Source organism: Bipolaris maydis (genome assembly GCF_028858645.1).
Source record: "Bipolaris maydis strain C4 unplaced genomic scaffold PSV08scaffold_11, whole genome shotgun sequence".
Lineage (NCBI taxonomy): Eukaryota > Fungi > Ascomycota > Dothideomycetes > Pleosporales > Pleosporaceae > Bipolaris > Bipolaris maydis.
In genome coordinates, this window is record NW_027093867.1 from 628168 (window position 1) to 641090 (window position 12923).

The following is a 12923-nucleotide window of genomic DNA, read 5'->3' on the forward strand; positions in this document are numbered from 1 at the left end:
AAACAGCGCGATGCCAAGTAATTATCACTGTATACTAGTATTTTAGAATAATCCAAGCTTTTTTTTCTAGTCTGCCAATCTATACACAAAGCTCTGGTACTTTTTTATTTAAACTATTTTTTTTGGAGTTACAACAAATGTGACTGGTTGCAAACTGTGCGTAGCTTTGTTTTGATGGGAAGCTATTTTTGATCCGGGGCTCTGGCGGAACTGAAATAGCCGGACAACACCAAACCACAACCAAAAGTAGCCACTTTGAACGCTAAATATCAGCACAACAACAACGTTTAAAAATATATGTATCATAAACAAGATAAAGCGCTATACGAGTTTAAGAGATGTCTAAGTTTTTAGAGAGTTAGACTTTATGTACAAAGGTACAGCTGCGTGTTGAGTTGATCAAGTGGTAAAACGCTAAGAAACTAGCCCTTTCGCTTGCCTGAGATGTCCGGCCATTTCGGTTCCGCGAGAGCGGGGTTTCCGTCGAACCAAAGGCGAGCGCATGCATGCTGCAGATTAATCCGAGGCCCTCACCAGACATGCGACTACCTCACATCATAGATGCTCAGATTATGCAGACCCCAAGTATCATTTCATTGTCAATTATGATTTACATTCATTCTTGCCCTTTCTAAATTTATTAGGTAACACCATGACTGTGGAACTGTTGAGGAGGCTAGCGTGCACCGACACGACTGGGTATCATCCAGTTTCAAAATGCCATGATCAATCGAAACAAGCTTACGTACCCGCCCTTGGCCAAGGCACCGTCGACCGAAGCTTTATTCTACCGCACTGACCTATGACAGGTACGACACGTCAACCCAGTCCTTGTAGTTGCTTCCCAATATATCGCTAATGCTGAGAGCAGCTTTGAGAGTTTGCCCAAATGATCTTTTACCCGAGGCCCCAGCACCAGTGTTTTGGTATTCGCCAAAAAGCACATGATCAGTTCTTGGGTCGCCGGTGTTCCAGATGGCCCAGCCCTGGGGATTGACGACGTTGCTGAGGTCGGTGTTCTGGAACACAACACGAGCGTAGTCTCCCCATGGGCGGCCAAGGTAGTAGGTGCCGGCTGAGACGGTAGCCCCGTTAGCAGGAGATACCTTGGACTTGTTGATGACATAGTATGACGGGTTCGAGGCGGCTGCGCGACCGCTGGCAGTGATCCAACCGACTTGAGCGCTGAGAACACCGATATCACAGCCATCAAACCATGCCGTAGCTTGCTGACCAAAGATAAAATCAGTGGAACCCTCAATGTAGGATTTCGCATAAACTTGATTGCCGAGCTGGGCCAACACAGTGTCTTGGTAGCCTTTGAAAGCGCAACCGTAGTAGCCTTGCTTGTCAGCCCATGCGCTCACAGCAAGCGCTTGGGATCCCTGGCCACGAGTGTTGACAAGATTGATATTGTAAACCTTCAGATTGGGGGTGTGCGCACGGAGTGTGGCCGTCTCGTCGTTGGAAGGAGTATCGTCTTGACTTTTGCGCTGGGTGATGGTTACAGTATTTCCACTGTAAGATCTAGTGTCTTTGGTCTCGCCATAGATTGTCAAAGGCGAATTGAGTTGCTGGATGTAGACCTGTTCGGTGTAGGTGCCTTTGGCGATGAATATGCACTGAGCCTTCGAGGTGGACTGGTCGAGGGCGTTGACTGCAGACTGTACAGTTTTGTATTTACCGTTTCCACCTACGGTCAGACAACCGGCAGGGGCTGATGTACGGTCAAAACTTGCCCGGCGGAGCACATCTTCGGCAGGTGCTGCAGCAGTGGCAGAGACAAGTGAAAGGAAGAATGCCAAAGTTGCACGCATTGTGAATTGGAAGAAAGGAGAGGCGAAGGTGCCCAGAAACTAGAGGCATCTGGACGTGCATATGTATGATTTTCCCCCCTGGAGTCTTTCAGAGGCCATTGGTCGATCGGTATAACCTGCTGATTCGTTTCAGTGAGTATGTGGCTTTCGGTGCTCTCGTACAACAGGGGTCCGGCCCGTGTTCCTGGTTGTCACCTGCGTATGTCCAAGGTTGCACGGATCGTGCACCTTGCCACCCTGATATTGTTTTTCCACAATGGAAAATCTTGAACCATCTGGGCTGTTCCCCGGAGATTTTGCGGATCACCCCGCATGTACTTTATTAACGTTAAAACCGGCTCATATTTCGGGTTGCGTGCCAAACAGCGCTTAGCTGCACGTGTGGCTTGATGCATAACCGCAAAGTGACGCGGCGGTGGAAATAGACTTGCTAGACGTTCTCACGTGATTGACTCTTGTACTAAGACAGTGGACGACATCCAGCAAGGTGCCTTGACGAGGACGGTTATGCGACGCTGTGATTAGCCGTCTGCACTTGAGCGCTAAACTCGTACACAAAGCGCTACGTACACATACGTATGTGTTGCTCTGTGAGCCCAAGTTTTGAGTTTGAATCAAACTGGTACACTTTGCAGAGAACTCCTTTTCAATCTAATTATCTGTAGTCATGCACACCCTGATGCAGTAGTCAGTCTACTAAATCTGGTTAGGTTTCTCTTCGTACTTGTTGGTGCTCGAATCTACTTAAAACTTAGTACATTGGTAGTGGATTCATACAGGGAGATGCGCTAAACCCAATCAGGCGACACTAGTCCCCGGCTTTCGGCCATGTCACCGCCGAAACTTCCCATCGAAGCATGCCATGGCAGCCAAACCACCGCATCAACTTTGAACACGTCGTGTTGTAATTGGCCTTTTTCGGTCATCTCTATTCTTACTACTTAGCCATGCCGCAATCACAAAGGAACGGGCCGGACACTGATACAATCGATCTCACGCTTTCCTCACCAGAGCCAGAGCCTTGGCCTCAGTCACCCACAAGAGAACAAATACGCGCGCCTCCACAGCAATCTCATCTATCCTTTAGACCAACCGACAATACATTACGCGTTAAGCAGGAGTCTGATCATGTTCCACGAATTAAATCGGACCCGGGTCAGCCATCACGCATCCAGACCACATCTGCCCAACCATCACGTGCCATAATGGATTTTGGCCAATCAGCCACTTCTAGCCGGAATCTTGTAGCTCCACAGCAAGCCCGGCCGATCAATCCTAGTCACATACAGTCGATAATTTCAACCGTCAGCCCGTATGCATTGCAAACAGTATTGGTGGAGCTTTGTCAAATCTCGCCTGCATTCTCTGGCGCGCTTGTACGGGGCCTAGCACCTTACTCGACCTCCGCACGGAACATGATTAACCAACACCGAATGGAAATCGATCGAAATGCTGCGTATGAAGCTATGAATACCACATCCAGTTTTGGTCGTTACAGCTCTCAAGTGAACCAGAGAAGTTATACCAGGCAACATCCGTACAGCGCCCATTCAATGCCGCGAATAAAACGCGAGCCATACAGGCCTTCAACCCCTAGCTCTGATAGTGAGTTACGTCGTCCAGGTCCTTCTTCTCAAAAAGCAGCGCGTCCAACTGCAACACGGACGCCGTTGCATCACCTGGTTGGAGGCTCACCCTCTCCCAATATCACCTCAAATGTAGCTATTGCAACTCAGCGAGCAGATGAAGTCCAGGGAGTGACTCCAAATGTAACTAAGACTTGCACCAAATGCCATGAGTTGTTCTCAGGCGATGCTGAGCCCTGCATATACCATCCAGGGAGGAAAGTCAAGCAAGACGACGGAACAATAGTTTGGAGTTGTTGTCAGGAGGATATGTTGTCTGTCGGTTGCGACTTTGGAGGAACTCATACTACCCAAAATCACGAGTCTGAAGACACACCCACCGAGCGGGAAGGCTTAAGCGGGCCTTTGGCCTCCAATCAATATCCCGAGAGGCTACGTAAGCTGCTGGGAGAGACTTCTGCTGCAAGCAGACATGATTTTGGCTGAGAGCTTAAACCCACACGACTGACGCCAGGAGAGCAATCTATAGCAGTTTGCGTGGACTAACCAGCTCAGTTCAGCCCAAAGGGAGATAAGCATCAGCATCCTCAACATCTCTTCCCACGAGCTCTGGTGTTGGCTTTGGATAGCATCACTGGATGAATTTGCGGAGTCAGACAGCGGCCTTTATCCACGATAGCTAAAGGTTTTTTTCAACACGCGCATCTAACGCGTCACTTCAACCCTCCAATCACATCACTGCCATTCAGCATGCGGAGAATTCTCAACCTCATGCCTAAAACATGTCACAACCAATTTGTAATTGAAATTGGCGTTGTATCCGATAGGTCCTGGATTGAAGACTACCCAGACGCTTACGTCGAACTCTTGAGTAGTGTTTCTGTTACAACATTACCAGGGTCCTAGATGTTCATTTCGTTGCTCTTTTGCACTGAATAGTACTAATCGAGAGCGAGCAAGTTTTGACACTGTTTCAGTATACTCACTGAGAGGAATGAGGTGTTTTCTGGAAGCGGTCAGTATGAAAGTTACCCCAGGTACGTTTGTGGGCCTGTGGATTTTGTCCATGACCCTGTCGATGCTAATAGGATTATCGGAGATGGTAAATCTGACTCAAACATACATAGTTCGGGAAGGGCCCGGCAGTACAATCAAACTACACCACATTTGTCTCAAAAGCCGAGTTCGCAGATGCAGCTACAAAAATATGTCAGATATTGTGCTTACTATGCTGCATCTCTTGAATGTTTTACCCGTGTTGTTCCTTAGATTGTTTCTGCGACCTGAATCGCCCGTCGAGTTGATTGGCGGAATGCGCAGTCCAATATCCGTGTCGATTAGTAGCGTGAGTGTGGGGTAAATTAAAGGATCAACAGACCACCACGGCTAACTACCGTTAACCGAGCCAGAGAACTGCGCCCCCAGAAACATGGTCATGAAGAGAAACAAGGATTGGCTTTTTCATGCTCCACATCATCCAGCAGTTCATGTCATTCACTCATTGTCAAAATCTCTTTCTTGGCTGATAACCCAAGGCTCTCAGTACCCTTGCATTTACAACCATGCACTTTCTTGCTCTTCTTCCTCTGTTAGCCACTTCGGCTTCAGCTCTTGCTTTTCCCGGTGCTGAAGGATTTGGCCGTAACGCTGTTGGTGGGCGAGGCGGCTCCGTCTATGTCGTCACAAATCTAAACGATTCTGGGCCTGGCTCTCTACGAGACGCCGTGGCGAAATCGGACCGGATAGTTGTATTTTCGGTCGGCGGCCTCATTACCATTACAGACCGCATGGTCGTATCCAAACGCGTGACCATCCTGGGGCAAACCGCCCCCGGTGGCGGAATAACTGTCTATGGAAATGGCTGGAGCTTCAGCAACGCCGACGACGCCATTGTACGCTATATTCGTATCCGCATGGGCAAAAAGGGAAGCAGTGGTAAAGACGCCATCACTATTGCAGAAGGACATAACATGATTTTCGATCATGTGTCTGTCTCGTGGGGTCGCGACGAGACCTTCTCCATCTCAGGCTCTGAAGTTGGAAACATTACCGTACAAAACAGCATCATAGCCGAGGGTCTGGAAACGCATTCGTGCGGCGGCTTGATGCAGACCGCTCTCGGTAATGGCATCAGTCTATTCCGTAACTTGTACATTGACAACAAGACGCGAAACCCTAAAGTCAAGGGCACAAATGATTTCACCAACAATGTCGTGTACAACTGGGGCGGAGGAGGTGGGTATATTGCTGGCGATTCGAGCGAAAGGAGCGAGGCAAACATTGTCGGGAATTACTTCATCAGTGGACCCAGCACAAGCGTCCCGGCTTTCACAAGAGGCAACGATTTATTCGATGGCTTCGTCCAAGGCAACTTTTACGATTCTGGCAAAGATGGCGTGCTGAACGGAAAGGAACTGGATGTGACCAAGGAAAATTATGGCGGCATGAACATCAAAGGAACCAAATTCGCCTACCCGGCTCCGGCAAAGATCTTGTCGGCAAACGAGGCGCTGGCACTTGCAGAGAAGGGAGCGGGTGCAAGTAAAGTCCGCGATTCGGTTGATCAACGGCTCATTGCTGAGTTGAAGAGTTATGGCAAGCTAGGGCAGTTAATTAGCGATGAGAATGCCGCCCCGATGAACGGCCCCGGAACTATCGATGGAGGAATGAAGTGGGTAGATGCGAATGGTAACGGGATACCAGATGATGTTGAGTCGCAGTTCAAGAATGTGGAGGACTGGGCTAACAGTTTGGTGCCGGGTTCGTACTAGGTAGAAAGGTTTCTTTTCTTGTATATATTTCTTAGAAATATGATAATTTGTGCATCGACAACACGGGCTATTTCCAGAGTGATTTCATACAAGAACTTTCTTCAGAACAAGCGAAGTAGTCGATCAGGGAGAAAATCCCAGGAAAGCTTCTTCGGCACTAAAATTTAATAGTTTGTTCCTTTAATGGCACATGAATCGAAATGAAATTGTCTTTGATACCGAAATGTCCTTCAGAGATCATATGATCCGTTTGATTTTGAAGGGAAGATCTTTGTAGCATATGCGCAAGCAGAATTCAATGTGAATGGGGCGGGTGGTCTACGGATTTTTCGTCTCTCACGATCGTACGATATCTAATCGGCTGGAACGATGATCCTGGTATGAGGCGAGACGAGTATATGGATCCGTCGCCTCGTCCAGGACGATCTTGTCGACTCTGTGGGCGAACCTGCTTATGTTCATAACGTTATTAACGATATATCTGGCTAACCTGCCCATGTCCATAACATTATCAACGATATACCTTAAAAAATTTTATATAGAAGAGTAATTGAAAAAAATTAAAAAATATCACTAAAAGCATTAAAACGTTTAAGAGAACCCATTATTATTGACCTATGGAAGAGAATTGACTAAGTCCACGATCGTTATGAACGATCATGAAGGGTATATAACACCACCATGCATATCGTTAGAAACGATCTCATCAGCATATACTGGAGATCGAAAGTCATTTTCTACAAGGTAAGGAAGTCATCTTACACAAACCCAAAGGTTGAAGAAGAATTTATCAGTTGTATTGATATGCCAAGCATCAAACTGTAGTCAGCCTGGGGAGCAGGATGGCGCACGATAACCCATCCAAGGCGCACGACCCAGATGCTCCCGCGTTCTCCCCAAGCTCTACTCCCGCGTTTTCCCCCGCGTTTTATTTCCTCGCAACAGGCCTCTAATCAACATCAATGCGGATTTCAGGTGCTTCAGATCCCGTACATACATAAAGGTACCTCGTACTATACCTACCCGCCGCTGATACCGCTGCCACCACCATCGCAGCCACTGGTATTGCAACCACCACTATCGCAGGTATCCCCATCGTAGCCGTTGGCATCCCAGCCTCTCAGCTTTAAATAACAAGCTTGAATAGTGGCTTCATTAGGAAGGTGAAAATGAGTGGGCGGGGCAATATACATACAACCACAATCCAGACTTCGAACCGCGTAGCACTTTTGCTTTTCCATAAATCTTTTTCGAATGTCATTCCCATAAAGAACTTGAAGAATCGCGAGTATTTGGTGCCAAATACCGATTCTAACAACAACAATGTTGGCATGTATCGAAAAAATGTATAGTCAAGAGATTTTTCATTATTCTTACAAATAGTCTGGGTATGTGGAAATTCACATTTTACGTAGACAAAAATACATTCGTTCGTCAAATAATATTGTTATGTTGGTTGGCGAGAAAGACCTCCCGAACCTATCATCCAAATCTGGATCGTAATGGGGGTGAAGAGGGTATCAGCGGCGGTTCCGACTGACTTGTGTAGACAAAGTCTTCCGAATACGTTGTACGTCTAGGTGTTGTGGATTCTGGTTGCGGCGTAGGAGCTGCCAGCTCATAAGTCCAATAGTTTCTATCAGCATGCATTTCCGGTACTTGTTGATCAAGTTCGACAGGCGAAGTCTTGCGCTCTTCAGAATAAGCGGGTGGACTTATGATCATTGTGTTCTGCCGTGTGCGGCGGCGATGGCGAAGGAAGAGGAGAACTACCCCAGCACCTAGAAAGATAACGGCAACTGCACCCAGACCAATTCCTGCTTTTGCTCCTGTGCTGAGTCCTGCTGTAGGGGGTATTGGATATGGCGTGGTAGATGGAATGGGTGTGGAAGAAATTGGCTTATCTTCCTTCTCTGGCAGTGGCGTCCAATAGCTAGCCCAACTCTCCGTAAAGAGAGTCTCGTTCGTATACACATTCGGCAAGTCTATGTCGGCATCATCGATATTCAACATGACGTTTCCAAGGCCGTTCTTTGAGATACCCGGGCCGGGAGCTTGGCCCAACCAAGACACTTCACGATTCCAGTTCCGACCTATGAAGGCTGCTTGAAGAAAAGCGCGACCAAGGATGTATGGTGTATCTTTGGATGATGGCTCATAGCTCTGGCAGGGGAAATATGCCGCCGGCTTCTCAGCTATAGGAGTGTCGAGCGTTAGATTTAGAAGACTGAACGGTACTTTGATAGTTACGTTGTTTGATGCACCGTAAGCCGGAGGAAAAGTGAAGCCAAGATACGCTGAAGAGGTTACAATTGTTCGATAGGCTGGATCTGCCGTATTCCATAGCCAATATCTCAGTTTCTCGTCAAATTTGATAGGTAAGTGTTTCGCAATCTCTTCACAGGTTTTCCCAGGGAGATGGAGGTATGTCTGTCGTGGATCGGGTAGAGCAAAAAGAGTTGTGCTCTGACTCGTGTTACTCAGTAATAGATTGTGCTTCTCTTTGAAGCTGAAAGGGGAACCACCAGTAGCGACTCCAATGCTGATATCAAGCAAGAGTGGAGCTTTGTTGAACGACGTATAGGATCCTACAAGTCTCCCTTTGTCGTAGCCACCGATGAGCAAAGAGCCTGGGTAATTATGAAACGCTGATCCAATCTGCAAGCCGTATGAGAACGACCTTGTAGCACTACGATTGTATGCGGCGCCTGCATAGCTGAAGCCAACCATCGGTGCATTGGCGAAGGTCGAATCAGTGGCGAACTTCTGCGACTGTTCTGGTCCTCCCAACGCGAATGATCCCAGCTCCGGTCCACGTACGCTCCCGTCAGGATTTGTGATCACAATGTCCTCGATTAAGATCAAACTCGAGTTCCAATACGAGAAACTCTCAACTGTTGAAGCTTGGAGAAGTATTCCTTGTCCACTGGAATTCACTCTAGAGGCTTCATCCATCCAATCTCCAGAAGCACTGACACTTGGAGGAAAGTCAGGGTCCCAAGTTCCTCCTTTACCACACCTTGAGTTCTTGTATGGCCTGCATGCCCTCGAAGTCAGGATTTTGCTGTTCCATTCACCACCAGGTAGAAGGTCTAGCTGCCGGTGATCCTCGTTGATCAGGAGAATTTCGGGACTGGTACCACCCACAGTAACTTTTACTGCCTGCCAGGGACCATCTGGGCCGTAGTATTGTGTGCTCCATGGGACAGAGATGTATTGTGCGGCAAATACGAGTGGCAACGTTGGCAGCAGCGAGCTGGTGATGAGGAGTTGGCGCAAGTGCCGAAACTTCATTGAATAGATCGATAAGAATGTGCTTGAGACAATCAACGAAAGTCGAGCAAACAAAGGCACGAATAAATTTGATGACGGTCAAATAGACAACTCAGACAAATGAGGTTATGACTTGGGCAAATCAGTCCTACAGTAGTCTGGGAATCGACACTGGACAACGCGGTAGAGCACAACCGCCTTGTTGCTGTGCCGCAATAAACGAGGTATGTGCATAAGATTGCACTGAATCCCTCGACGCATTCGGTTACGATGGGTGTGATGGAAGTAATGCCCCTGCATGAAGCCTGCTTCATACCCATTAAATCAAGGCATGGCAACTTGAGCAGCTCCAACCTCTTTTCGATGATTTTACTTAGAGACTGTAGACTTTGTTGATGACATGAGCAGAGTATGCAAATGAATACAGTGTTGAAGTTCGAGGGTGAAAGCGTGTTCGGAATCACAATTAAGCGCCCAGTGGGTACCTAGTAAGCGCTGAATCTTACATCCCAACACCCTCGCACCCTAGCCTTACTGGTATGTGGCGTTCACTCCACATCCTAGTTATGCACGAAAATCTCGCTATTTCCAAACGCATATGCGGACGGGTCTTGACATCGTTAGGATCTCTGAATTCATCTCACTCTCTTCTTCTTGTCACATCTTGACTTATTTTCAACTCTGCGATGGGGTTGAAAGACTTCACAAGTATCGGTTGTTTCACCGCTGCAACAGCGGCTGCAATCCTAACAGCTGCACTCAGCCCTCAGTCGCATGTTGGGTACACTCCAGTGCTTGCCGAATTGATATGCTGGGCACTGGTCATCGCGTTCTTCGGAACTCTTGATCGCCTTGGTGTAGAAATTTGGAAAAGCAACAATGCTGCCTCTACGGCGACACTCATATATCTGTATTGGACCTTTGCGTCTTCTATAGTTATCACGGCAATATCTTCTTCTTTTGTTGATCCCATATGGATTACTGTAAGCGGGTACTCGCTCACATCCTGAAACTTGCTAATGTAGTCTTTGAAGCCTGTAGTCGCCTTTGCAATTCTCGCACGTCGTCCGACTTCATGGTTGACACGCCTCCACGCATCGCTACCTAGGCACATTCAATTTTCGTGGCTTACGCTCGGGATAGGCATGATCCTTTTCGTATCACTTGTCCCCACTCTTGATACAACGAGGCTAGCTTCCGCTATCCCAACTGCTCTTGGCCTCGTAGGAACATATGCATCTTTGATTCACATTTTCGGCCCCGGAAATGACCAGATCGATGAGAATGAACGATTGAAGACCACGCGTGTCATTTTTTCCATCGCATCGCGCACCATCGGATTGCTTATGGCCGTTTCTGTCATTATGATACTTACATGGTCTGGAAGCACACTAGACATAGCTTATGCAATGTTGGCTGGCGGTCTTAAGGCTACTCATTGGACCATCATTTTCTGGCTTGTATGAATTTTTGGAATTCTGAATCACTTTGCACCCATGCTAACATACCCAGACACAAGAGACCCCATGGGAAATCGCGCCTATCATCTGGGCTTATGTTACCGCTTCAGTCAGCTCCTTACACCCAACTTCAGGCGGCACATTAGGCGTGGCTCAAACCTTCACTCGCACAACTATTGCGATTCTTAATCTATACCAAATAATCGACTTTATACCGAAAACGGAAAAAGGCCGCGGGTTACTGGTTGCCTTCGCTCTATGGCCAGTTTCATCATTCATACAGCACACTCCCTTGAGCCAGCATAGAACTTCCTTGCCTGGCGTGAACTGGCCTGGATCATCTGACAACATCCAATATCACCCAGTCGAACTACTCATTCGCAAAGCTCAAGACGATTTCAAGCATCTTGTCGATAAGCAATCAAAGACGCTCGAATCCGCTGAGACTGAGTATCGTCGAAGATACTCACGGTCTCCACCTCCCGGGTTCGCCCAATGGTTTGCATATGCAAAATCTAAAAACTCGATTCTCATCGATGATTTTGACATTATCAACAGGGATCTGAAGCCATTCTGGAAAATTGCCCCGCAACGGCTTCATGAGAGTATTAACCATGTGTCAAGTTTCCAACATCTTGCTTTGCGTAAATGCGGCTTTACTGACGGACGCTTTCATGGACAAGGCGGCGGCTGGATCGTTGAAGATCTTGGAAAACTTCTTCAAGAGGTTTCGCAGGGTATTCCCAACGTTGAATTTGCCTTTGACGTGGTGGACGAACCGAGGGTTGTCATCACACAGCAGATGCTCGATACTGGAGGCATATCAAAGCCTGAGTTCTATGATGCCCATCACCTATCAATTTGGGAGCGCGCTACTAGCGCTTGTGCGCACACCAGCTCTTCTGGGAAGCCTCCTGTCATCCATGACTATGGACTAAATCTAGTCCAAGATTGGTATCAATCAAAGGATGTTTGTTCCCACCCCGAGTTCAGTTTCATGCATGGTTTCTTCTCATCACCAATGACCTGTCTTCTCACAGATGCCCCTATTCCTGTCCTTTCTCAAGCAGCCCCAACATCATTCGGAGACATAATGTACCCTAGTCCCTGGTACACCGCAAAGATGGACCAAGGAGTTTATAAGGACGAAGACGACCCTCTCTGGGAACAGAAAGCCAGGAATCTATATTGGGCGGGCAGTACAACTGGCAGCTACAGCTGGAACGGCACCTGGCGCTATTCTCACCGTCAAAGATTTGTCGAATTGGTTCAGACACTTAATCGAACCAGTCACATGTACCTTGAAGAGTCCAAGTCTGGACATTGGACTGACTACAAAGCAGTCGAGAATCACAACGACTTATTTGATGCCAAACTCACTGCCATCATCCAATGCGATGATAAAGACTGCGAAGAGCAGAAGAAGTTCTTCACCCTTGGTGAGAAAGAGGAACGAAGTCGACAGTTTCACTCCCAATTCGTGTTTGATGTGGACGGTAACTCATTCAGTGGGAGATTTTACACTCTACTTAGATCGAGAAGTGTTGTACTCAAGCAGACAGTTCTACGTGAGTGGCACGATGAACGTCTCGTTCCATGGGTTCATTTTATCCCCATCAGCTTATCCATGGACGAACTGCCAGAAGTCATGCGTTACATGACGACCCATGAAGACGGAAAGAGGAGGGCGAAAGAGATTGCCGATGCAGGCCGTGAATGGCACGGAAAATTTCTGAGAAAGGAAGACTTCACAATATATCTTTACCGTCTCATGTTGGAATTGGCCAGAATTATGGATCCGAACCGACAGGTCGAATATTGAAACAGTTATCGACACTCCTACTTAGCCAATAGGAGAAACACATGAAGATCATATATCTCCACTCTCACTTGCACGGCTGCGATAGCACTAAATGTGCAGCTTTTCATGACGTTGGGAGTCGCCCCTCACTCTCCAACAGCACCACCTTCCTAACGCCGTTTAGCGCCGCGCAAGTAAATGGACCCTGTTATCAT

The 12923-nt window shown here is 47.6% G+C and overlaps 5 protein-coding genes across 5 annotated transcripts; 3 read left to right on the plus strand and 2 right to left on the minus strand.

Moving 5' to 3' along the window:
- Nucleotides 1-574: 574 nt before the first annotated feature.
- PSV08DRAFT_227660 (carbohydrate esterase) lies at nucleotides 575-1817 on the minus strand (the record flags this gene model as incomplete). The annotated part of the gene is made up of 1 exon (XM_014220684.2): nucleotides 575-1817. One exon carries the CDS (start codon nucleotides 1815-1817, stop codon nucleotides 801-803), a length of 1017 nt encoding a protein of 338 aa, XP_014076159.1. The 3' UTR covers nucleotides 575-800.
- Nucleotides 1818-2710: 893 nt separating this feature from the next.
- Nucleotides 2711-4334, plus strand: PSV08DRAFT_378464 (uncharacterized protein). Its single transcript, XM_014220685.2, has one exon. The coding sequence runs from the start codon at nucleotides 2765-2767 to the stop codon at nucleotides 3887-3889; it is 1125 nt and encodes a 374-aa protein (XP_014076160.1). The 5' UTR covers nucleotides 2711-2764; the 3' UTR covers nucleotides 3890-4334.
- Nucleotides 4335-4965: 631 nt separating this feature from the next.
- On the plus strand, nucleotides 4966-6174 carry PSV08DRAFT_249686 (polysaccharide lyase; the record flags this gene model as incomplete). Its single annotated transcript, XM_014220686.1, has 1 exon — nucleotides 4966-6174. The coding sequence occupies one exon, from the start codon at nucleotides 4966-4968 to the stop codon at nucleotides 6172-6174; it is 1209 nt and encodes a 402-aa protein (XP_014076161.1).
- Nucleotides 6175-7193: 1019 nt separating this feature from the next.
- On the minus strand, nucleotides 7194-9468 carry PSV08DRAFT_403761 (uncharacterized protein; the record flags this gene model as incomplete). The annotated part of the gene is made up of 3 exons (XM_014220687.2): nucleotides 7194-7298; nucleotides 7370-7485; nucleotides 7716-9468. The coding sequence occupies 3 exons, from the start codon at nucleotides 9466-9468 to the stop codon at nucleotides 7194-7196; spliced, it is 1974 nt and encodes a 657-aa protein (XP_014076162.2).
- A 665-nt stretch (nucleotides 9469-10133) lies between these two features.
- On the plus strand, nucleotides 10134-12729 carry PSV08DRAFT_227664 (uncharacterized protein; the record flags this gene model as incomplete). The annotated part of the gene is made up of 3 exons (XM_066092212.1): nucleotides 10134-10430; nucleotides 10473-10869; nucleotides 11018-12729. 3 exons carry the CDS (start codon nucleotides 10134-10136, stop codon nucleotides 12727-12729), a joined length of 2406 nt encoding a protein of 801 aa, XP_065948682.1.
- Between the last annotated feature and the right edge of the window lie 194 nt (nucleotides 12730-12923).

Excerpts from the sequence above, each read along its gene's own strand:
- PSV08DRAFT_378464 (XM_014220685.2), top strand. The coding sequence starts at position 2,765 with ATGCCGCAATCACAAAGGAACGGGCCGGACACTGATACAATCGATCTC.